The sequence below is a fragment of the Macaca nemestrina genome, chromosome 10 (genome assembly GCF_043159975.1).
Source record: "Macaca nemestrina isolate mMacNem1 chromosome 10, mMacNem.hap1, whole genome shotgun sequence".
Classification (NCBI taxonomy): domain Eukaryota; kingdom Metazoa; phylum Chordata; class Mammalia; order Primates; family Cercopithecidae; genus Macaca; species Macaca nemestrina.
Genome location: NC_092134.1, coordinates 132601362 through 132626937, shown reverse-complemented (window position 1 = coordinate 132626937; position 25576 = coordinate 132601362). Strand labels below are relative to the sequence as shown.

Genomic DNA, 25576 nt, shown 5'->3' with positions numbered 1-25576 from the left:
GTATCCATGCTGTATATGCTGCTGGTATTCCCCCAGCCCCCAGCCCAGTCACTTAGTAGCTATCTCAATACTGCAGTGCTTATGTTCAAGTCATCCTTATTTTACTTAATAACAGCCCCAAGGCTCAAGAGTAGTGATGTTGGCATATTGTTACAATTGTTCTTTTATTATCAGTTCTGTTCATCTCTTACTAAGCCTAATGTATAAATTAAACTTCATCTTAAGTATGTATGTATAGGAAAAAACATAGTGTATATATATAGGGTTGGGTACTATCTGTGGTTTCAGGCATCCACTGGGGATCTTGGAACATATGCCCCTCGGATAAGGGGAACTACTATATACAAGATTAAATAAAGTCACTTAAAATTCATTTATAAAATTATGTCCTAAAATATTTGTACCAATAACAAGATATATTCAAATTATTTTACCAAATAAAAACATGTTTTACTTTCTAATAAAAGTTAAAATGTGTTAGCAGTCTATACCATTTTCTTTAATTACATGGAAAAAGTTACATTATGATGTCTAATTAATAGTTATTTATAATTACTGCCAAAAGTCAAAAACGAGTTTGATGCATACGTTTTAAATACCATGCCTTTTTATACCCTTTTCTTTATACATAACTTGTAATTTTACCTTCAAATTATACTGCATTACTTTAAATTAAATAATGAGAGTACATATGTATAACTTGCTTTGAAAATACATGAATCATGAAAGCTACACTATTTAAAACTTAAGAGCTTTCAATAATATACAATATATTCCATAATTACTTTTTTATAAATTTTTATGATATTACTGTAAATTGTGGGTTTAGGGACCCACAGTTCAACTAATGGTAAAATAATCTTTTAGCATAACAAAAATTAGAACACCTAAATCTCTTAGAACTTGTCTTAGCCCATTTACATAGTAAGTGCTACATAATTGCTAGCTGTCATTACTTGTTACTGTTGTAGCTATTGTTGTTAGCATCATTATCATCAGCATCATCTGAGTAATTAAGTAAAGTTGGCAAACAACTTTATCTTTCCTGCTTTTAACATTTAACCCCAATGTTTGCTCCCAAAGTAAATAGAGCTCTCTAAAATGAAAGTTCTGACACTGGAAAGTTCCACAGTGAACATGAGAGCCACAGTGAACAAAGGGGACTCCTATGGTTAAGAGTCATGAATCAACCCTGTGCACACAAACGCACGAACATACACACATTTATTTTCTGTTCATCAAAGGAAAAGTAATCCTGTAATTCCCCCACTTTGCTTCGTATTCCAAAATAAACTGCAGATAAAGAATAAAATCTAAACACAAATACTTAATGTAGGAAAAAATGTAGGATAATATTTTTACAATTTCAGTATGCATATGCAGAAGTACTTCTTAATCAGAAAATAAACAAAGATAAAGTATTAAAAAAAGAAAGTTAAACAAAGATAAATTATAAGCAACAGAGTTCCTATAAGTGGCGATGATGTTGAACATCACTAGTAACCGTGAGCTTAAAAAAGAAAAGGCAAAATAGATCATGCTCCCCTCCCCATCAGATTGGTAAAATTTTAATAGATCATGCTCCCCTCCCCATCAGATTGGTAAAATTTTAAAAGTGATGGGAAAATACACACATGTAAGCATTGCTAGTGAGAAGGTAAGTTGGTAGTCATTTTAGAAAGTTGATGAGATAGTATCTGTAAGTTTAAAATGTATATACTCTTTGACATAGCAAATTCACAGTGGGGACAGATTCATTACACAAAAATATTTCTACATACCCGAAAGTATAAATATGTTAGGACGGCCATTGAATTCTATGGTTTGTAGTAAATTGTTTTAGTCCAAACACTAATTCCTCTGTAGCAAAACATAGGATCTAGTAAAATGGATTATGCGTGGAAATCAGTCCTCTTTAGAAATCTAAAAGAGCAAGTGTATCCTGATTAAAAAGATAAAACGCTTTTTTTTTCTTTTTTCTTTTTTTTGAGGAGTCTCGCTCTGTCCTCCAGGCTGGAGTGCAGTGGCCGGATCTCAGCTCACTGCAAGTTCCGCCTCCCAGATTCACGCCATTCTCCTGCCTCAGCCTCCCGAGTAGCTGGGGCTATAGGCACCCGCCACCTCGCCCGGCTAGTTTTTTGTATTTTTTAGTAGAGACGGGGTTTCACCTTGTTAGCCAGGATAGTCTCGATCTCCTGACCCAGTGATCCGCCCGTCTCGGCCTCCCAAAGTGCTGGGATTACAGGCTTGAGCCACCGCGCCCGGCCAACGCTTTTTTTTTTCTTTTTGTGTTTGTTTGTTTGTTTTGAGACAGAGGCTCACTCTGTTGCCAGGCTGGAGTGCAGTGGCACAATCTCAGCTCACTGCAACCTCTGCCTCCCGGGTTCAAGCAATTCTCCTGCATCAGCCTCCCATGTAGCTGAGATTACAGGCATGCACCACCACGCCCAACTAATTTTTGTGTTTTTAGTAGAGATGGGTTTTCACCATGTTGGCCAGGATGGTCTTGATCTCTTGACTTCGTGATCCACCCACCTCAGCCTCCCAAAGTGCTTTTTGATAATTTTGAAAAACGATGGAAGTATATTAGAATGAAAACAAACTGAGGATGTGCTTTTGTCTTTGTATATTCAAATATTTTTTCTCATTAAAAATCAGAAAGGCCGGGTATGATGGCTCATGCCTGTAATCCCAAAACTTTGGGGGGCCGAGGTGGGAAGATCACTTGAGGCCAGGACTTCGAGGCTAGCCTGACAGCATAGTACGACCTTGTCTCTACAAAAAGCTTAAGAAAAAAATTAGCTGGGCATGGTGGAGTGCACCTGTAGTCTTAGCTATTTGGGAGGCTGAGATGGGAGGATCGCTTGAGCCTAGGACTTCAAGGCTGAGTTGAGCTATGATCTAACCACTGTACTCCAGCCTGGGCAACAGAGCAAGACCCTGTCTCAGAAAAAAAAATATATATATATATATACACACACACACACACACACACACATATGTTAATGAGATAGCACAAATGAGAAAAGCTCTGCTCTTTGATCTCTGAGTACCTCTCTGTAGATACATATTTCCTTCACTCCAGGTTTTGCCCAAGATACTTGGGCAAAGAAAAAGCCAGTTAACCCTCTAATAGGGTGAATATGGTTATGCCACCTACTGGGCTTTCTAATTTTGGTGGCAGTTAATATGTAACCAGCTGAACTTTTCATTATCGTCACTGTCAGGACTACGGGAAGCTTAAGTGTTCTCTTTTCCAGAACAATGTGCATGAAGTGTACAACTGGTACAATTGAATACATTATATTCAGTTCCTGGGAAGCACTACAGCAATACAAGGGGAAATTTTTATTCTATTTATTTTTGTTAAGGCCCATCTACCTCCTAATCCTAATTTCTCTCATTTCCCAAACATTCCTTGCTTGTTCTTAATGTTATGTGTTTTCCTGTATTTTGCTCCTCTACTTTCTTTTCCATGAACTATCTTTTTCCCTTCCTTTTTTTTTTCTCTCTTTACCCCTTCACCTCAGCTTTCTAGCAGTATTTGCTAAATATTTCAAAACTGTATAGAACTTGTTCAAATTGTGTGCTTCCTTTTCTGTCAAGAACTTGCTATTCAGGTAACCCAATTGGTGATTTTTCCTGGAAATGCTGATGGATGCTGTTCCTATAGCAAAACCCAGAACGGAGATGAAATAGATGTCATCCTCAGCCATCAGGATTCAAACGATAAAATTAATTTACATCGGTATCGTAAGGATCAGAATGTTAAAGCTGTGTTACACCTAGCGTCTTGCATGAAACTACCTCATGAAGGTGAGATCACAGATGTTATTGCCCCACTATTGGCATGAAAGCTGAGGCTCAGAGCAGTTAACTGAGTTACCCAGAACCACACAGCTAAGTTAGAAGTAGGGCTCAGGTGTCCTGGCAACTAACTGGTCCAGTTATTTTTTCCCTCAAGCTCATTTTCCCTCTCCTAAAGAATATGAGGCTGTGTCATGGTGAAAGGGGATTTTAATGATACTTTCCTCTTTATCTGTGATTATAATGAATGTGGCATCTCTCCCATTAAGGATCATTCCTCCACCACATTCTGAATACATCTGCTACATGCATCCTTCAGAGACCTTCCTCGGGGATCATCCCTTCTCACTTGAAAAAGCTCAACCTCTCCCCTGTCATTTGCATCCGGCACTCAGCATTTTTAGAAGCAATATTTCATTCAAACTTGTTCAAGTTTATCTCCACCTAAAGAAATATTCCTTTCACCCTGGCATCTCCATCAGGTACTGCGCTGTCGTTTTTCTCTCCCTCAGACAAACTGCCAAACTGGCTCTAGTTCCTCACATTCCCCACCCCCCTCAGCAAGCTTCTGCCCCACACTGGCACTGAAACAACTGAATCCCAATGTCCTTGTCCCTAAACCCAGCAGAAAAAAAAATCAATCTATTATTTGATTTCACAGCAGCACTTGACATGGGTAGCCAGGAATTTATCAATAACAACCTTTATAGATCATCATCTTTGCAACTCATGATGAGGCATCAAATGAATATTATTAACATTAATCCCTCCTATTTTAAGTCACTAATCTGAGTAAATGCTCACTTATTTCTAGCTCCTTAGAAATCATTTAAATTATGTTACATTTTGAATCAATACATTATAAAATCATACAATCATCTGTAATAATTTTTTAAAATGTTGTGTGCTATTAACATTGATGCCTTGTATAAAGTCATGACCACTCTGGTCTAGTAGTAATCTTCTATTGATCATTCTCTTCCTAAAGTGTTCCCTTCCTTGGGACTCAGAGACCCCACACTCTCCTGCCTGTGTTTCTTCTTCTCTAACTGGCCCTTCTTCCTCCATTTGGGTGCTCCTGCCCATTGCGTAGACAAGATCTTTCCCTCTAACTCTGTCTTGGGCTCTTTTTCTCTTTTCATCAACATCTTCTACCTGGGTATTATCATCCATTTCCATGGCATCAGCTTTCCCAATAAACTGATATATCCATAGTCTCTATAAGTAGAGCAGATCTCATCAGCTAGTGGCATTCAGACTGCTTTAGCTTTAACCAAAAATAAGGGATTTTGTACATGTTCAATAAGCAGTTCCCAATGTAACACTGTAATCACATTTTCACAATTGTGACCTAGGCCACTTATAGTAAAGGATACAGATGATTGAGACAGAAATAGTGACCAAGAAAAATAAGGTTAGGATATAGGTTTTAATGCTGTAACAAACAGACCTCAAAATGCAATGGCTTAACTAACAGAATGCATTTCTCTGTCACATGAAGGTCCCAACTAGAGTAGCCTTTTGATGACTCAAGGGCTCGGGCTGTGCCTTGTTTGTGGTTCTGCCTTCCTTAACACATGGCTTCCATCTGATGAGCTACATCAGTACCTATCACTACAGTCAGCATGTCCACATTGCAGCCTGGGCAAGGAAGAAACGGGAAGCACAGAACTGTACCTTCCTTTTTAAGTCATGAACTGAAAGTTGCATGTATCACTTCCACTTGCCCTCCAATCACCAGAACTTAGTCATACGCCATACCCAGCTTCAAGGGAGTGGGTTAAGAAATAGAAGTCAACCAGGCAGTCTGCACCCAGCAAAGGATCAGGAGGTCTATTATTAAAGCAGAATTGGAGAAGTGGTAACAGGAACAACCACCAGCCTCTGCTGCATGTATATGAAACAGATGTTTCCCAAATCACTATTCTCACTTATTCTGTCTGGTACACTGTATTTTTCATTATACTCTATTTCATTTTTTTAAATCCTGGTCATGACTCTCAGGTCATGATGTTATAACCCACTTAGATGGTGACACCATAATCTGAAAATTGTTACCTATATTATGTCTAATATTGGTCACTTGAAGTATGGCTAGCCTAAATTGATCTATGTTGTAAGTATAAAATTCACACCAGCTTGTGAAAACAAATTATGAAAAAAAAAGTCTTTAAGGTATCATTAACAATTTTGTATTGGCTAAATGTTGAAATAATCATATTTTGGATATACTGGATTAAATAAAATAGACTATTAAAATTAATTTAATGTTTCTCTTTATGTAGTTACTAGAAAATTTAAAATTACACAGGGGGTTCACATTATATCTCTAGTAGACCACACTGCTCTAAGCTCAGCATTCAAATGTCAAACTCCTGTGAATATTAATATGTAAATATCCTACAGACACTTACTTCATCTTCCCAACCCTCAGCCCTTTTGTCCTCCTTCTGCTCCCACCAATCTGTGTTTCTTCTGTTTCACCCACTCAGCTAAAGGCAACACAATTCACTCAGTGACAAGCCAGGAAAATGGAAAGACACATTTTCCTTTATTCCTCCATTCATATATTCACTAAGCACTATAATTACCTCTTAAATATGATACAAATCTGAAAGCTCTTTTCAATACCACCACAATACCACAGTTGAAAATGCCATCAGCTTTCACCTATATTATTACAACAACTCCCATCTGGTCTTCCTGCATCTTGGATCACCTCTTTCCAGCGGCCCTTTCAAATTTCAATAAGAGCAAGCTTTCCAGGAAACAAATCTGAAGTCAATCCACTGATTACTCCTCTGAATACCTTAATATTGTCGACAAGTTCCTTTCTGATTTGAAGCATCAGAAAGGAGTATTTCCTCCATACCAAATAGTTTTCATTTCATGCATGTGCCGTGATTCTTCTCCCTCCCAGACCTTTGCGTCTGTCATTCTTTATGCTTAGAAAGCTCTTTTTATCTCCTTGTTCTTCTAGACAACCACTACTCATATTTCAGATCTTAATTTACATTTTGCTTTCCCTCCAAATTTTTTTAAAAGGTTCCAAGTCTGGGTTATGTGCCCTTTCTATGTGCTCCCAGAGCATCCTGAACTTCTCCAATAATATGTTTGGCTACTGTATTTTATACAGTAGTTTTATATTGTATTTTATACTGTATTTTATACAGTAGTTGTTTTTCTGTTTTTCTGCTTTTGCCTCCACAAGAATGTAAAAACCTTTAAGTGCCTGTTTTCATACTTATTTGACCACTCTATCTCGAGAATCTTGCATGATGTCTAGTCCTAGTAGGATCAAAAAATACTTACAAAGCAGCTGAATAGCTACATAAATAGATGGATGAATAGGATGGATGGATGGACTAATGAAACTGTTTATATGACTTAAAGTTTGCAGAGGAGTATCATATTTGGAAGGCAGTAAGGAAGTTTGTGTAGTCGATGCTAAAGGCAGTTGGGAAGTCTGTTAGGCACAATAGGTCAAAATTTGTTTTTAAAGTCCTGTTACTTCACCTTTCTTTGTTTCACTTTCTTAAAACAGGAAACTCTTTGCTATGATCATTCTTTCAGGGCCTGGCTCTTCATCTGCAATCCAGTAATATCCCTAATGTCAAAAAGCTACTGGTTTAATTCATGTCATTTTCAAAGAGGACTACAGAATTCTGATGTGGCTTCAAACATTTAGGGTAGGCATATCTAATGGAGAACTTGCAGCCACGCTGACTTGTAGTGAAATATCTATTTTGAGCCTGCCCAGTGTTGCTTAAATTGTAGTCTCCCTTGCCAACTATTCATACAAGAGATGTGAGAACCACCATAAAAGGCGTTGTGAGGAGTTGTGGGGGAGTGAGGGAGAGAAGAGGTTGAAAAGCTTATTAGCTGCTTTACGGTAAAACCCAGAGAAAGTGAGCTCTTACGGGAATGTGGCTTTAGCCCTCCAGGGATTCTATTTAGCCCGCCAGGAATTAACTTTGACTATAAATAAGCCATCAATGACCTTTCCAGAGAATGTTCAGAGACCTCAACTTTGTTTAGAGATCTTGTGTGGGTGGAACTTCCTGTTTGCACACAGAGCAGCATAAAGCCCAGTTGCTCTGGGAAGTGTTTGGGACCAGATGAATTGTAGGGAGTAGGGTGTAATACAGTCTGGTCTCCTCCAGCTCCTTCTTTCTGCAACATGGGGAGGAACACACTCCTTCATCCAAGTCTTGTTCTTCTCCTCTTGGTCCTCCTGCCCACAGATGTCTCAGTCTCTGGAAAACCGTGAGTTCCACACAGAGAGCATGAAGCATTAACCTAGAGTCCTTCATTTATTGCAGATTTTTCCATCATTCCTTTTTCTTTCCTATGATACTGTCGCCTTCTTGTCTCTAAGGTTCCTTGCAGATTTTATAAATCTGGTTTACTCATTACTTGCTTATTTTTCATCATTCTTCCCCAACTCTCTGAATCTGTAATATGCAAAGCCTTCCTAAGGAGTGTCAGAAATTTTTAGTTTTTTTCAAAGAATAATATTTAGATTTTCCTGTTCATATTGATCTACTTGAGACCATGCTATTTATCTTTTCTTATTTCCTCTTTCTTAAGGGTCCAGTTTCTATTTTATAAAAATAAAGACAATTCTCTCCCACAACCAAACATGGAATAATGCCCTGGAGTATAATAATCTGTAGACTGCCAAATAAAGGAACAATTTGAAATACTGGTGTTGATATTGAAAAAGCGAGAGATTCTAATGTCAGAAGAGAAAACCCTTTTGCAGATGAGGTGGTGATGAATTCTTTGTTTCAACACAACTAAAGGAGGAACTAAAGGAAATACCAGCTGATGAGTGATGAGAAGCAATTCTTGATAATAGAGTACTAGGTGATTTTTAGCATGTAATGCAGAAGTTGCAAGAAGTGGTAACAGTGATGCAATTGTTTTACCTGCCATTTACTTACTTTTACATGAACCATTCTTCTTAGCACTTATATCTACACAAAACAAAATAGTAACAGAATTAATGTTAGATCTTGTTTAATTCTTGCAATACGGACTATTCATCCATGGATATGTAAATTCACTGGGGGGAAAAGCAGTTCATCATTCTCATTAAAGATGTGCTTCAAAAGTATTTTAATTTTATATCTAATATGTATGAATCATACTTTGTAATGTATTTATTTTGTTTTGATCAGTTATATACAAGTATTTTTTTAAATAGCTCAATCAGAAGGAAATGTTTAATATTTATAAATTTATGGTCACATTCTATTTAAAAGAGGAGTTAAAGTTAAATTTACCTATCCACATATGTTACATATATATGTATTTATGTATATGTATGCATATATGTATATATGTGAACATGTGTATACATACATATATGTGTAGATGCTTGATAATAAAGAGGTAAGGATAATTCACAAAATTTTTTGAAATATAAAAATTTAGGATAAACTTCTGTATAGTAATTGGCATGGAAATTCAAATTAGAAAAGGAAAAAAGAAGAGAAAGATATTATATATCAGATCATTAAAAGAATTTTTAATGTATTTTCAAATAGTGATAGTAGGTATCTTATACTACAGTGTTTATTATTCCATGAGAAAATTGTAAAATTAATCTAAGTATTAATTTAAAATATCATCAAAAATAATATCTTTTGCTATTATTTAAAATCATGATAAAAATATGTTTACTTGAAAATATGTAAGGAGCACACAGTGTCCAAAAATTATTTTAGGAGTTCTGTGAGTAAAACCGTATAAAAACTACAGGATTCATCTTAAATTATGTCAGGGTACTGAGAAAGTTTCTGTACTTCACATGAGTTACCAAGGTCTAAAGTCAATCACCAGAGGACCGTTTTTGCATGGAGCCATAGTCTGATCATGAGCTGAAAGGCAAATATTTAAAATGCAAACATCCATGGTTAAGTAACACTCTTAAGACTTTATTAGCTGCTTACCACAACTGAGACTGTAAAGCAATGGCTCACTTTCTTTGAGGCTCAGATTCCATATTTGTGGAGTGGGAGCGGGTACTTAGCATACAATTTTCATAGGGCTGCTGAATGTGTGTATATGTGTGTGTGTGTATGTGTGTATATATATTTTAATGAGAATTCTATAATTTGATTAGCTTTTGTAATGTCCGCATGACTGAGAGCTTGCTTACTTTTTACAGCAACTTGAAGGTAAAATAGATTTACAACATGAACAAATGTAACTACATATTTTTATTTGAATTCAGATGTTCAGAAATTGTTCCTTAAAGTGAAACATGCCTACAAATTTTAATCTGTTAATACCTACCTTAAGTAAAATGTCCACTGCCATGGCATGTGAAGGAAAGAAGAAATAATTCTTATGCATGGCCTTCAACAGCCAAATTTCATGCTCATCAGTATGTCTTCTCTTGGTGTAGAACTGATGATGACAATTATTATGATGGGAAAAAGTGCTGTTGATATCAATGCCTCTCTTCCTTCACTTTCCTCTAACTGAACTGTCTCATTCCCAGGCAGTATATGGTTCTGGTCCCCTCCCTGCTCCACACTGAGACCCCTGAGAAGGGCTGTGTCCTTCTGAGCTACCTGAACGAGACAGTGACTGTAAGTGCTTCCTTGGAGTCTGTCAGGGGAAACAGGAGCCTCTTCACTGACCTGGAGGCAGAGAACGATGTGCTCCACTGCGTCGCCTTTGCTGTGAGTGTGGCTGTTTGACTTAATATACTTGGTTATTTTAGTCAGGGTCATAGGGATCTAGTATTCTGTCAAGATGAGGCTTTGGGAGGCTGGTAAGAACTTCAGAAAGAATTCAAATGTAGCAAGCTAAGTATAGAAATTGAAGAGCAATGCATGACTCTCCAGCCATGGGAGACAAATATTTACAGGCACACTAAAAATCCACTTAATAATCAAATAGAAACCTACTAGCCAGAAAGGAAAAGAAAAAGAAAATGTGACTTCTTAAAATTAAGATGGAAAAAATATTAATAAAGCAAACTAGGCCAAGGCTCAACTTGAGCCACCAGTGGTGGACTGACGGGAACACATTGCTCCACACTACTTCTAAGAGTAAAAATTGTAGAAATTGCCCTGAGCAAAGGTACAATATCTCTTCAGAGTTGTCCACATGTGAGATGCTTACAGCCTAGTGTCAGTAAAATGCGAGTTTTTTTCCATAGCCTTTAAAACACGCTTTGACCATGCCCTTTTAGCATGTAACATCAACCTGGTAAAGCTCAGTGTATAAATGAATCAAGACTGTTTTTTTCTGAGCTGTATGAAGATGTGAATCTCATTTATGACCTCTCTTACTGATGTATTTTCCTCCACCTTGTGTCCTGTCTCCCCATTTGTAAAATGGCAGAAGTGATTCCTGTCCCTGCCAACTTTCCCTGCTGAGAACAAGGGAGTGAAGTTAAGTAAGAAGGGCAAAATCTCCAGGGAAGAGTGGAACAGCAAATAGGGGAGACCTGTGGGTGCTGAATGGGGTTTCAGGATCTGTCCTATATTTCAGGTCCCAAAGTCTTCATCCAATGAGGAGGTAATGTTCCTCACTGTCCAAGTGAAAGGTCCAACCCAAGAATTTAAGAAGCGGACCACAGTGATGGTTAAGAACGAGGAAAGTCTGGTCTTTGTCCAGACAGACAAATCAATCTACAAACCAGAGCAGACAGGTAGGAAGAAGCCTACAGACAGAACAACTTCAAAAAGGAAAGATCTTCTTCCCCTGGATGTTCCCCAGGCAAAGTTCTTATAATTTTCGTTCCTTAATAGCTTGTCTTACCAGCCTACAGGCCTGCTTTGGGTTTAGGGGCTCATGAAAAATATTTCTGTTTCAGTGAAATTTCGTGTTGTCTCCTTGGATGAAAACTTTCACCCTGTGAAGGAGTTGGTGAGTTTTCTATTATCTACCTAAAATGATTATCTGTATAAACAGGCTGGGAACCTGTTTTCTGTGTTGAGGGAAGACCAGAGAGAGAAAGAATCTGGTATCACTAACAGTAACTTCTGGCATTACAACAGCACAAGATCCTAATCTAAAACATCATTCCAGGTAAAGAAAGTAGGTGATTCTTTCTGTCTTGGTGCTGGTACTCAGTCAGTTGTCACACAATTAAATTTATTTTTCAGATTGTTCTTAATTAGGACAATTAGAAAGCTACATTAAATAACAGACACAGATAAACCCTCAAAGAACCTAAGCTCCAAAAACTTTTTAAAGATTTAGACTTTTTCTATACACACCTACCAAAATCTTCACTGTAAAGGAAAGTCAGGATAATTAATTTGTTCCTCAAGACTAACCCTTGGTATCTGTGATAAGAAACAATTATTTCTATTGTAATGCAGACATCGACCCAAAGTCTTCATTTTTCTCTCCCAAATCAACTTCTTCACATTTTCTTATCTCAAAAAGAGGCAACTCTTCTCTTCTAGCTCCAAAGACAAAAGATTATGGCCTAGTCCTTGTTTCTCTTTCTCTCATACCCACATCCACCTCACTGGAAAATCACGTTGGCTTAAAATATATTCAGACAATTTCTCATCATCTGAACTACTGCTGCAAGCTAGTCCTAGCCAATATCATCTCTAAACAAGATCATTGCAATAACCTTCAAAGTGGTCTCCCAGCTTCTACTTTCACTCTTCTATCTAAAATGAGGCACCACTTCCACCTCTCTGTCAGCCTAACTCTGCTTTGTTTTTCTATTGGCACTTACCACCATCCTACACATACTGGTTTTTAAAAATCTGCCCATTTCTATTATAACATAAGCTCCATTAAAGCAGGCACATTGTTCTTTTGTGTGTGGTTATATTCTCAATACCTAGAATGATACATAGCACATGAGAAGTTACTTAATAAATATTAGTTTTAAAAAATGAGTAAACATTGATAAGTAGCTCCTTTATCAATGTTTATTCATTTTTAAAAGTAATATTTATTAAACTAATATTTATTATTATTATTAAACTAATATTTATATTAATATATATATAATAATAAACTAATAACTAATATTATTAAACTAATATTTATTAATGAAATATGTCCATTCCTCCTCATTCTTAGAACTACCTAAGAATTCCATGACCCCTCTTAATGATTACATCTGAACATATTTACCTATAGTTACATAAGAGTTTATTCTTAACCTATAAAATTGCACAGCAAAGGACTGATCTTCACTAGGATGCTATAAGCACTTAAGAAAGGTTAATAAATCCATTTTTAGTAAATGGCACTTTACATGTATATTTGTTGCTGAAGGCCTAGTAAGTTTTTAACATTTGTTAATTGCTTAAAATAGATTAATGAAAAGTTCTATAAAATTTAATCTGGAATATTTCTGTATTTCACTATAGAGGGAATTATTCTACATAAAACTAATTATTCTACATAAAACTAATTTAGATTTATTATTTTTTTATTTTTTAATTTTTGTGGAAACATAGTAGGTGTATATATTTATGGGTTACATAAGATATTTTGATACAGGCATGCAGTGCATGGTAATGATTGTGGATAATGATTGTGGATAATCATGGATAATGATATGGATAATGATTATTATCATGCATTGCATGCCTATATCAATAAATGGAGTACCCATCCCCTCAAACATTTATTCTTTGTGTTACAAACAACCCAATTATACTTTTAGTTATTTTTAAATGTACAATTAAATTATTTTTTACTATACTCACCCTGTTGTGCTAGCAAACCCTAGCTGCTTTGCTTATAAATGAGATTTAAGAATATTTGAAAATAAGTATAAACTTCTTTTTTCTTTTGTCTTTCAGATTCCACTAGTATACATTCAGGTAAGCAACATGAAACGTTCCATATTAGAAGGAAAGCAATACATATAGGGAAAATGTTCTTATTTGAGAGGTTTTTACAATATCTCAGAAACTTGTCATTAAAGGAGAAGCCTTCCAACTCCCATAGAGCTAGATGGCTCTAACTAATCTCCTCTCCTCACCCTTTACTACTACCCCATTTGTCCTTTTCGTAGATAACTTAGGGTTTCCATAGATATCCTTTATTAGCTCCAATGCTCCAGGTGCTTTTGTAAGTTATAATTAATTCACTCATAGGATCCCAAAGGAAATCGCATCGCACAATGGCAGAGTTTCCAGTTAGAGGGTGGCCTCAAGCAATTGTCTTTTCCCCTCTCGTCAGAGCCCTTCCAGGGCTCCTACAAGGTGGTGGTACAGAAGAAATCAGGTAGAAGGACAGAGCACCCTTTCACCGTGGAGGAATTTGGTATGGATCATGAAAAGTCATCGAACGTGATTTTTCTTCATATTTAAACTCTTAGAGCCTGGAATTTAAGCTCATTTGGAGTCTTTCCATTTCCCATGGGTGACATTGGGCTTGGAGTAGAACTAATTACACCTAAGTCCAACGAGGACATCAGTGATTTGTGAATAGGACTTCACATAGCTTGGTTATTTTCTATAGCAATATTTAATACCAATCCCTGAAATTAAAACATTATTGTTTTAACTGAGTTTTCCATAACTAAGCATACAGTGATCTCTCATAGTCCCTCAACTGAAATCTTCATTTGAGAGGAGGGTGGATAAGACTATATTGGAGAGCAGAGCTACCTTTTTCAGAGCCCTAAAATATTATTAGGGAACCGTTACAGGGAACTTGAAAATGTGAATTCCCCCAAAGTTGAAAACCAATCACCAACCTTCTTTATCACCAATCAACAGTTCTTCCCAAGTTTGAAGTACAAGTAACAGTACCAAAGATAATCACCATCTTGGAAGAAGAGATGAATGTATCAGTGTGTGGCCTGTGAGTTCATTTTTTAAAAATCTTTTGTGGGGGATTATTTAAAAGAGACTCATTATTTGGATATTTAGCTACTCTCTTTAGGAGTAGTGGCAACACAAAAATTTTAAGTGCTTTGACAGCATCCTCCTCTCTAGAATGTTATTCTCCTGTTGCTTTTCTATTTTTCCTTTTTATTTTCTTTCACGTTCTTATCAGCACTATTCTATCATGAGGTAAGAAACTGTTTCTAGAGAGGTTATGCTAATAAGATTGATTCTGAAAGTGACAAAACTGCACACATACACACACACACACACAATGGGAAGGGTGGATAGTGTTGAAGGGTATTGGCTCTGCCTTAACCAAAAATAACCAAACATATATTAGGGAGATAATTAACACATGGCTATAGGGGAAATTCAATCATCAACAGATCATTACCTGACCTTGCATGCTTGCTGGAAAAATCACTGAGATTCAGAATTTGTAGAGATAGGCATACAACTGAAATCTCATCTAACTTACTGGTTGACCTAAGGCTGGTGTACATACCTCTCTGCACTGACATTTTTACGAGACTGAACGTGATCTCTCAAGACAGTCTCTTCCAACCTTGAAAACTCTTGTGTCCTGGGTCTTATGCTCCTAACCTTGGTGGCACACAGTAGCAGTAGCAGAAAGAGCAGGTATAGTGAAGGAATCAGTCTTGCCCAAAGATCACACATGGAACACACCTGCTATTCAGCTGGGCCCCTGCTCCAGTTCTGTCTCACAGTAATGGCCAAGTTTCTGGTTCCTCATAACTAGTGTGATCTTGTAAATAGAGATACAGAGGACATTCTCAAATAGGAAAGGAGACAAACGCACTTGGAAACCCAGCAATCGTCTGTGACATATTTATGACACAATCCCACTTTTGTAAAAAAGTTAACAAGTAAAACTCGATATAGAGATGGCTGCACATGGGGAGAGGATGATGGAAGAAGAGACACTGTTGTACTAATAGGTTGTATTCCTGGGTAGACTTGAGGGTGTTTGTTTCTTCTCTTTGCTTTTTTTTGTTCTGCTTTGTTTTGTTTCTTTCGTTTTGCTGGTATTACTTTTTCTTTTAAGTACAAGTTTAAGTTTTATAATAAGGAAGTTTTTTTGAGATAAAGCTAAAAAAAAATCAAGGAAAAAAAGAAATGATAAAAGAAGAATCTAGTAAATTTCAGCATGTTGCAATGGAGATTTCTATAAGAGCCATTAGTGACTCTTATCTTCAGTATTGTGTGAGCCTGCAGAGAGCAGTGGGAAGTATAGACAGGGAGTATACTGTAGGTAAAAGGGAGATATAAATAGCTAGAAAATGGGGAGGTTCAGTGCCTGCTCTGATTCCTTTGGGAATGTTCTCATGACAGATACACATATGGGAAGCCTGTCCCAGGACATGTGACTGTGAGCATTTGCAGAAAGTATAGTGACGCTTCTGACTGCTTTGGTGAAGATTCAAAGGCTTTCTGTGAGAAATTCAGTGGACAGGTAGGTTGAACACTGTTTTTTCTAGAGAATGACAATAAAGGCATTGTTGAAAAGCAGTGAGTTGCAGCATTTTTCTGATGCAGGAAGAGAACAATCTAGAAGAGAATTCCATGTTAGCTATTGTAATTTTTCAAAAAAATCATGAGCTTAGCACAATGGGAATTATTTATTTCTTGTAATTGCCCATTGTGAGTGTTTCAGAATGATAGACGCTGAGCCATCCGAAGCCTCCATGGGCATTCATTTCTACAAAGGAAGGAGAAAAACCATACACCTCTTAACTGCCTTAGCTGGCCAGGGCATCAGTTCTGCTCTCTCTTTGAGCAAGAACCTAACACATGGCCCCACCAAGATGCCAGACAGATACAGTCCACATATGGGAGGCCACTTCCCAGCTACAGCTGAATATTATGGAGGAGGAACCAGACTTTGATGAGGAGTTCTAATGGTCAAGAGCAGATGTACTGTGTATTTCAAAATAGCAAATGGACAGGACTTGAACTATTTCCAACACATAGAAATGATAAATATTTCAGTTGGTAGGCATCCTAAATCCCGCGATGGGATCATTACACATTCTATGCATGTAACAAAATATCTCGTGTACCCCATAAATATGTATAAATATTATGCATCCTTTGTACAAAAAAAGATTACTCTCCAAATTTTAAGACATTTCTGTCGCATTCTATCTAGGGAATTTCAGATACCAAGAAATACATCTGTCAATTATACATGAGACATTGTTGTGAAATTTAATATTTAGTTGCTAGAGAATATTTATCATGTCCTCATCATAGAAAATGCCTACATGATGTTGTACCCCCACAAAAATCACACCAGATTAACTGACCAATAATCTATTTAGTATAATATGCATTGTATTTTTGTATTTTATTTTCTCCCTTCTTAGCTAAACAGCCATGGCTGCTTCTATCAGCAAGTAAAAACCAAGGTCTTCCAGTTGAAGAGGAAGGAGTATGAAATGAAACTTCACACTGAAGCCAAGATCCAAGAAGAAGGAACAGGTTTGTGTACTACATGGGTGTAAGAGAAAAAACAGTAGACATTGATTTTCTTAGCCAAATAATGAATTGTAAGTTGAGGGGAGGTAATAGAATTTTAGAGACATCATTCTTCCCAAAAAGAACGTATTTTTTTCTTCTTTTCCAGTAGTGGAATTGACTGGAAAGAAGTCCAGTGAAATCACAAGAACCATAACCAAACTCTCATTTGTGAAAGTGGACTCAAACTTTAGACAAGGGATTCCCTTCTTTGGGCAGGTGGAGTATTTTCCAGTTCACTCATCAACCCATGTGCTGTTACCTAATTAGCACAATAGTTACGGTTTCTGCTAAAACCATGCCTGGTTAATGTCATCATTTAATATAACCAAAGGTATAAAATATCACCACGGTTGATTAGTATAACCAAAGGTATAAAACTACATAAAAATAGATTTATTCTTCTGTAAATTTGTATATGAAATGTATGTAATTATCCTAAAGCCTTATTAAAATTAGTAGAGTTTTTCCCCTCCTTTTGAAACAGCATTGTACAAGTCACACAATCTGCTTCTTATGGTTTACCAGGCAGTCTCAGGTTTTTATGACATTTTCTCACAAGAATCTCAAAATTCATGCTGACCGGTTTCATTATGATGCTAACACTAACTTTGTATGGGAACAGGTGGGTAGGTGGTTTTAATTTTTATTTTGAAGTAGTAAAGATTCTACGATAATGTTGATTTCATGGATAGTATATTTACACTATTTTTCTATAATAACAAGTATATTTCTACAGTGCACATGGGGTAAAACACTGCTATTTAAGGTTCTCAGATTTTTGAATTATGACTTTTCATAGTATCTACCAAAAAAAATCTTCTCTTACGATGTTTCTGTTGTCAGCAGATGTACAAATGGATCTTTATGACTCTAGAAGTCTGAGATGACAGTTACATGTGCCTCAATGTGTATTTACTGTGTATCATTTTCTTAATGTAAATGTTATAGGATTTCAGCTATGAAGGGTGTAAAAGAGGCATAAATTCAACAAAGTAGCGTACATTCTGGAAGGCTTGGTTATGTCATGACACCAAAATGTATTCAACTTCCTAAAATGAAAGGGCAGCTCATTTGTAAATTTCTCAGAAAGATAGTGTACTTTTTAAGTATATTTTATTGCTGTTAAATATCCTATTTGTCAGAAGAGCCTCTAGCTAGAAGAAAATCAGAATTATGTGCCTATTCTTGTCTTTGTACATGCAGCCAACATTTCATTGGCAAACTTAGATTTTGTAAATCAATTATGGGTACTGATGGGGGTCAGCCTATTGTTCTTCCTGCTACCAAATGTAGCTTATACTGAAAAAGAATCACCACCTTTACAATCTGAGCTGGACTACTCAACTGCCGACACAATATTAGCAGTAAATTAGCTTTGGCGACTTATTTAATACTGTGTGCCTCTTTCCAATTTTACATTTTTCACTTGGGAAGTCTGCCATAAAATCTGCCTGCCTTCCAAAAGGCTGAAGATCTAGGTTGAGAAGCAGAGACCATGTCTAAGACAGCTAGAGAAACACATGGGACAATGTATTGGCAATTGTTTACTTGTGCACTTTTGAGACTTCAGACACTAATCTATAGGAAGTTAATGGTCCACCCCAAAATAGGTGTTTGGGGCACAAATAAATTTAGTTAATAGATTTAGATATTTCATTATCATATTACTCTAGTGCTCTGTGACTCTCTAAGAGTTATATATAATAATACACAGCACTTCCAAAATATCTAGAATACATTTTTCAGGTCACCCTTGTTATTATCTCTATCACTGTCTATCCCTTCACATTGCTCTGTTTTTCTTCTTAGGATTGATTACTACTAAATTAGTGTATGTTATATATGTATTTATTTAGCATCTGTCTCTTTCACTAGACAGTAAGCTCTGTGATGGAAGAAACTTTGTTTTTTGTTTTTTGTTTTTCACTATTGTGTCCTCAGTGCCTGGAACCATGTTCAACATAGAGGAGGCACTTAAAAATGTGAAAAAATGAATATGTTTGGTGCCTATTAGTTATTACCGATATAACTCATCCATAGTTTTTAATCTTCAGGTGCGCCTGGTAGATGGGAAAGGCGTCCCTATACCAAATAAAGTCATATTCATCAGAGGAAATGAAGCAAACTATTACTCCAATGCTACCACGGATGAGCATGGCCTTGTACAGTTCTCTATCAACACCACCAACGTTATGGGTACCACTCTTACTGTTAGGGTAAGTTTGGAAAGAAGTTACCAATAACATGAAGTAGCCTTGAAAACAAGGTTGCAACCTAAGGGTGATAAAATTTCCAAACTGTGTTTAGTTCTATGGAGAGAAAAAGCTGGCAATTAGAAACCAATTTAAGGTTAACTTTTTTAAAGTTTATGAAAAGAAGGCAGTATATTGTTGTGATTAAAAGTGCAGGTTAGACTTTAACAGTGTTGCTGGGAACGTAAAATGGTGCAACCACTATGAAAAACAGTATAGTCGTTCCTGAAAAAATTAAAAAATAGAATGACCATATGATCCAGTAATCCTACTTCTGGACATATATTCAAAAGAATCGAAAGCAGGGTCTCAAAGAGATATTTGCACACCCATGTTCATAGCCCCACTATCCACAATAGCTGAGAGATGGAGGCTACCCAAATGTCCATCAAGGGATGAACAGGTAAACAAAATGTGGTATATAAATACAACAGAATATTATGCAGCCTGAGAAGGGAAGGAAATCCTGTCACATGCTACAGCATGAATGATCCTTGAGGACAGTATGGTAAGTGAAATAAGCCAGTCACAATAAGACCAATACTATATGATTCACTTATATGGGGGTTTCTAAAGTAGTTAAAGTCATAGAAACAGAAAACAGGATGGTGGCTGCCAAGGGCTAGGGAAAGAGAGAAATGGGGAATTGCTCTTATTGGTATTCAGGTTTAGTTTTACAAGGTGAAAAGTTCTGGAGATCCGTTGCACAACAGATATACTTACTACTGCCAAACTGTACACTAAAGAATAATGAAGATGGTAATTTTATGTTGTGTGTGTGTGTGTTTATAATACTTTTCTGAAAAGTGTGAATTCCAGGATCTGAATCAGATAAAGTGGTTAAAAATACTGGCTCAACCCTATTTTAAGGAATTAACTAAAACCTCTATGCTTCATTTCCTCATCTGTAAAATGATTGCAATATTAACACCTAACTTTTGGGGTGGTTGCGAAGATTAAGTGAAATAATACGTATTGAAGCACTTAGTAAGCCCCCTTTAACTGTTAGATACTTCTACTATAAAAGCCAATTCTAACATAATTAGCATTTAGTTTTAAAAATGTATACTCCAAAAATTATTACCTTACTTTATTTTGTTTTGCTATTCTAATTTTCTCCAGATGACCTGTTCATACCAATGTAACTTGGTCAGTATAACATGCAGTCCTCTATTAATCAAGAGAGACATAGACATATCTATAGATACATGGATATACAATACATATTCAACATATATTACATAATCATGGTAATGGAAAACCCCTGCCTCTTTAGAGTCCTTACGTTGTTATAGAGAAATAAATAATGCATTGTATTTATTTAGCTTTAATAGATGGCATAAAAGCACCTACCTCTAATAAACTCAAATTTGAACATTTACTCATTTCAAAAAGTGTCTTGAATGCTTTGTACATGCCAGGCACTGTGCCAGTCTTGACAATGAAATTATTATTTCTACATGCTCCCTGTTTGGGGTGATCATATATGTGTTGTCACCAAAATATATATTAAGATATGAACAAAATGTTTTGCTCAAGGATTCACTAGTGCTATTGGGAGCTGGGGATGAAGGTAGAGGAAGCCTGGAAGGAGCTAAGGAATAACTTCTACAGGAAGAAAAGTTGGAAATATAACCCAATTACGGCCTCTGAGGCATTAGAATCCAGACTGCAGGGAGTATTAAAACTAATCAGCCTAGGCGGGGCACAGTAGCTCACGCCTGTAATCCCAGCACTTTGGGAGGCTGAGGTGGGTGGATTGCTCGAGGCCAGGAGTTCGAGACCAGCCTGGGCAACGTGGTGAAACCCCATCTCTACAAAATATACAAAAAATTAGCTGGGTGGGGTGGCATGCACCTGTAGTCCCAGCAACTCAGGAGGCTGAGTGGGAGGATCACTTGAGCCCGGGAGGCAGAGATTGCACTGAACCAAGATCGTGCCACTGCACTCCAGCATGGGCGACAGAGCAAAACCCTGTCTCAAAACGATAACAATAATAGCAATCAGCCTAAGATAGCCCGGAAGAGGTAGACTTCAGCTAATTCATCAGTTCAGCTCTTAAACCAATGCTTTTTATCAATGTCTTCTCAGACCCCTAAAGTTACAATATTTTATTTATTCATAATACCCACTCGAAATCCACCCTAAAAGAGGCAGCTGCTTTCTGAAAGCACAGTTCTTCCATTTCTAGAGATTATTTACTCTCCTCAATGAAGTTTCATAGCTCCAGTGTCTCTAACTGTCAGGTAAAGCAGCCAGAGAAATTTCAGGCAAGCTAATCAGAGCAAAGGATGCTTCTTTTTATCCTCTTAAGAAATATACATCTCAATCCCAGGAGGCTCCGCAGTGTAAAGCCACAAAGCACGCCTGCATTTAAAGCAGACACACAAAATACGGGGTCCTTCTCCCACTTTTCATTGTAGAACAAAAGATTTCTAGCTACCAGTTAAGGTAGCACAGCAAACTTACACAGTTTTGTGAGAACATTAATTTTTATGACATATAATCTAAAAATAACATAATTTTTCTAATTCATTAGGTCAAACACAAGGATCGTAGTCCCTGTTACGGCTACCAGTGGGTGTCAGAAGAACACGAAGAGGCCCATCATACTGCTTATCTTGTGTTCTCCCCAAGCAAGAGCTTTGTCCACCTTGAGCCCCTGCCTCATGAACTACCATGTGGCCAAACTCAGACAGTCCAGGCACATTATATTCTGAACGGAGGCGCCCTGCAGGGACTGAAGAAGCTCTCCTTCTATTATCTGGTGAGAAGGGAGGTTACTGCGTTGACTTCTCTGTAGGCAAAAGCTGTCTGTGGAGCAAGTGATCATGAAGTTCTGTAGATGTCATTACTTCGACTTCTTATCCACGTTCCTTTTGAAAGTTTGACTTCTCTTGAGGTGGATTATTACCAGCAGGGACTCAATAAAACAAGTATATTGAAGTGAGACTGAGGCATGTTCTCTGTTTGGCACATTCAGTTTCTTTTTATTTCCTTTTTTGCAGATAATGGCAAGGGGAGGCATTGTCCGAACTGGGACTCATGGACTGCTTGTGAAGCAGGAACACAGTGAGTATTTGTACCATCTCTGCATTGCTACCCCATTCTGACCCGTTCAGCCTTACACCACGAAAGTATCAGAATATTTTCCCTTTTCTTCCAAAGGCTTTTGGGGGAACAGGTGGTGTTTGGTAACATGAATAAATTCTTTAGTAGTGATTTCTGAGATTTTGGTGCACCCATCACCTGAGCAGTATACATTGTACCCAATTTGCAGTCTTTTATCCCTCACTCCCCTTCCACCCTTCACCCTGAATCCACAAAGTCCATTGTATCATTCTTATGCCTTTGCATCCTCATAGCTTAGCTCCCACTTCCTAATAGCTTAGCTGCCACTTCCTAGTAGCTTAGCTCCTACTTATGAGTGAAAACATGATGTTTGGTTTTCCATTCCTGACCTGGAAATATTGGGAATACTTTCAAGTAACGAGAGACCATTTCCATCTAGTATCAATTAAAAGAAAGTTGGGGGAGGGAAAACAATAATTTTTTTTTCTCACCCTTTATCAAATATGTGTTGTCTTTCTTTTTAGCTTATTTTCTTTGGGTTATTTAAAATGTTGGTGTGGGTCAGCTGTGATGGCTCACACCTGTAATCCCAGTACTTTGGGAGAACAAGATGAGAGGATCCCTTGAGGTCACGAGTTTGAGACCAGCCTGGTCAACATAGTGAGACCATATCTCTATAAAAGTAAATAAATAAATAAATAAATAGGAAAATAAAATACATAAAATGTTGCTGTGTATAATTTGTGCTTATTCCAAATTTTCAAACCATAAATATTCTTGAACGTCTTCTCAAAATGAGAATTGTGTTAGAGAATGGGGTGGAGAAAATGTAAGATTTCAGGTTATGTTGTATATACCAGGTTTTGTGCTGAGTCATTTATATATATTATTTATTTACATTTATATAAATATATTTATATATAAATTTATGTAGATTTATATAAATTTATTTATATATATAATTTTTATATATTTATATAAATTTATTTATATATTTTAAATATATTAAATATGTTTAAATTTATTAATATTAATATATTTAAATATATTAAATATATATTTATATATATTCATATAAATATATAAAATATATATATTTTTTAGACGGAGTCTTGCTCTGTCATCCAGGCTGGAGTGCAGTGGCGTGATCTCGGCTCACTGCAAGCTCCACCTCCCGGGTTCACACCATTCTCCTGCCTCAGCCTCCCGAGTAGCTGGGACTACAGGTGCCCGCCACTACGCGCGGCTAATTTTTTGTATTTTTAGTGGGGATGGGGTTTCACCGTGTTAGCCAGGATGGTCTCGAACTCCTGACCTCGTGATCCATCCGCCTCAGCCCCCCAAAGTGCTGGGATTACAGGCGTGAGCCACCACGTTCAGCCATCATTTATATTATTACAAATATCTTTTTTTTCTTCAAGATAGTTATGAATTATGAAGCATTAAATTGGGTACTTCCACCACTGAACTGCACTCTTACCATGAGCAAATATGTTATAATATAAGCCTTTGAAGGTTGCTCCTAGTCTAATAGACTCTAAAAGATAACTTGCTAAAAAAGTATCAGTAGTCGACTCTCTCATTAGCTCTTGTAGCAACACAGAAGTACCACAGCAGACTGAAGGAAACTTAATACAACCTCTCAAGAATCTACATAGGCATCAAAAAATAACTTCTGAAGGAGCATGGTGTTCCTCTTATGGAGAAAGAATCAAATATTGGCTCATAGAAGGTTAAAGTGGATGTAGCATGAATACAATGTGTTAAACTCTTATTCTTACATCTCATAACTTCAGGTTCTATCTCCCTCTTCTAGTATGAGGCCTAGATCAAATGGTAGTGAACTGGATGTCTTCATACCCTTAACGAGCATCAGAACATTATGTAGGTGATCTGAAGCTTAAAGCTGGTGAAAAATCAACATAGTATAGGATTTATGAGAGGAGAGAGGGCTTTGATAAGGTTTTTCTCTAAAGCTAGAGTCCTTAGAGGCAGTCCTCCATTTGTTACATCTTCTGTTTATTATGTCTTTTACATCTACTAATGGAAATAGTCATTAACCTATGATCGCTTCCTCTCATTCTCTTTGTGCCCCAGTGAAGGGCCATTTTTCCATCTCAATCCCTGTGAAGTCAGACATTGCTCCTGTCGCTCGGTTGCTCATATATGCCGTTTTACCTACTGGGGACGTGATTGGGGATTCTGCAAAATACGAGGTCGAAAATTGTCTGGACAACAAGGTGGGTACTTTACATAATAAAATCTTCAACATTTTAAACTAGAAGTTACTACTGTTATCATTTGTTTTATACATGTGAACATTAGGGCCAAAAGGGTTAAACAAATTCCCCAGAGACTTTCAGCAAGGTAGTGGCAGAGTCATACTAAGAAGCAGAATCACTTGATTCCTGGTACAAAACTCTCAAACTTCTCCTAGCATTGCCTCTTACCAATTACACAGTTCAGAGTACATTATTCCCTTCTTCTATGGTAAAATGTTGGGAAATATGTAAGCATGTTTTTGAGACTACTAAGGAGCCAAAAGAAAAAATGCAAGAGCACCTCGACCCATGCACGTTCCACCACAATTAATAAGCACCTTGCCGTGTATCAAAGATAAAAATGGCATTTCATGACTAGTAATTTATAAGAATAATTAGAAATAATTCTAATGGCTCAAGTGATTCTTGAGAAGGAAAGAGAAGTGTAGGGGACAAAAAGCTTCAGGACTGACATAATGCCAACCCTTCACGAAGTCAAGCAGAGTGGTTTATACATTGTACATGAGGAACACTGCAAATGCGAGTGAATGCATGGGTAAACCGGGAAATTTGCTTTTCGGACCTTTTGTTCCAATTTCACAGGTGGATTTGAGCTTCCGCCCATCACAAAGCCTCCCAGCCTCACACGCCCACCTGCAAGTCACAGCGGCTCCTCAGTCCCTCTGCGCCCTCCGTGCTGTGGACCAAAGCGTGCTGCTCATGAAGCCTGACGCTGAGCTCTCGGCATCCTCGGTGAGTTCTCAGCAGCCTCAGGAATCAAGAAGGGCCATGCCAGGGGCTCAGA

The 25576-nt window shown here is 37.1% G+C and overlaps 1 protein-coding gene across 1 annotated transcript in view; it reads left to right on the top strand.

The window, feature by feature from the left end:
- Positions 1 to 7806: 7806 nt before the first annotated feature.
- Positions 7807 to 25576, top strand: part of LOC105499891 (alpha-2-macroglobulin) — a 46478-nt gene continuing 28708 nt past the window's right edge. The window contains exons 1-15 of the mRNA XM_011772742.3: positions 7807 to 8073; positions 10319 to 10502; positions 11320 to 11479; positions 11645 to 11697; positions 13611 to 13631; positions 13908 to 14076; positions 14535 to 14619; positions 15999 to 16119; positions 17033 to 17147; positions 17293 to 17402; positions 19241 to 19402; positions 21978 to 22205; positions 22447 to 22510; positions 24608 to 24750; positions 25375 to 25524. Of these exons, the coding sequence (XP_011771044.2) occupies positions 7988 to 8073; positions 10319 to 10502; positions 11320 to 11479; positions 11645 to 11697; positions 13611 to 13631; positions 13908 to 14076; positions 14535 to 14619; positions 15999 to 16119; positions 17033 to 17147; positions 17293 to 17402; positions 19241 to 19402; positions 21978 to 22205; positions 22447 to 22510; positions 24608 to 24750; positions 25375 to 25524 (1851 nt within the window). The 5' untranslated portion in view covers positions 7807 to 7987. The remainder of the gene's footprint in view (positions 8074 to 10318; positions 10503 to 11319; positions 11480 to 11644; positions 11698 to 13610; positions 13632 to 13907; positions 14077 to 14534; positions 14620 to 15998; positions 16120 to 17032; positions 17148 to 17292; positions 17403 to 19240; positions 19403 to 21977; positions 22206 to 22446; positions 22511 to 24607; positions 24751 to 25374; positions 25525 to 25576) is intronic.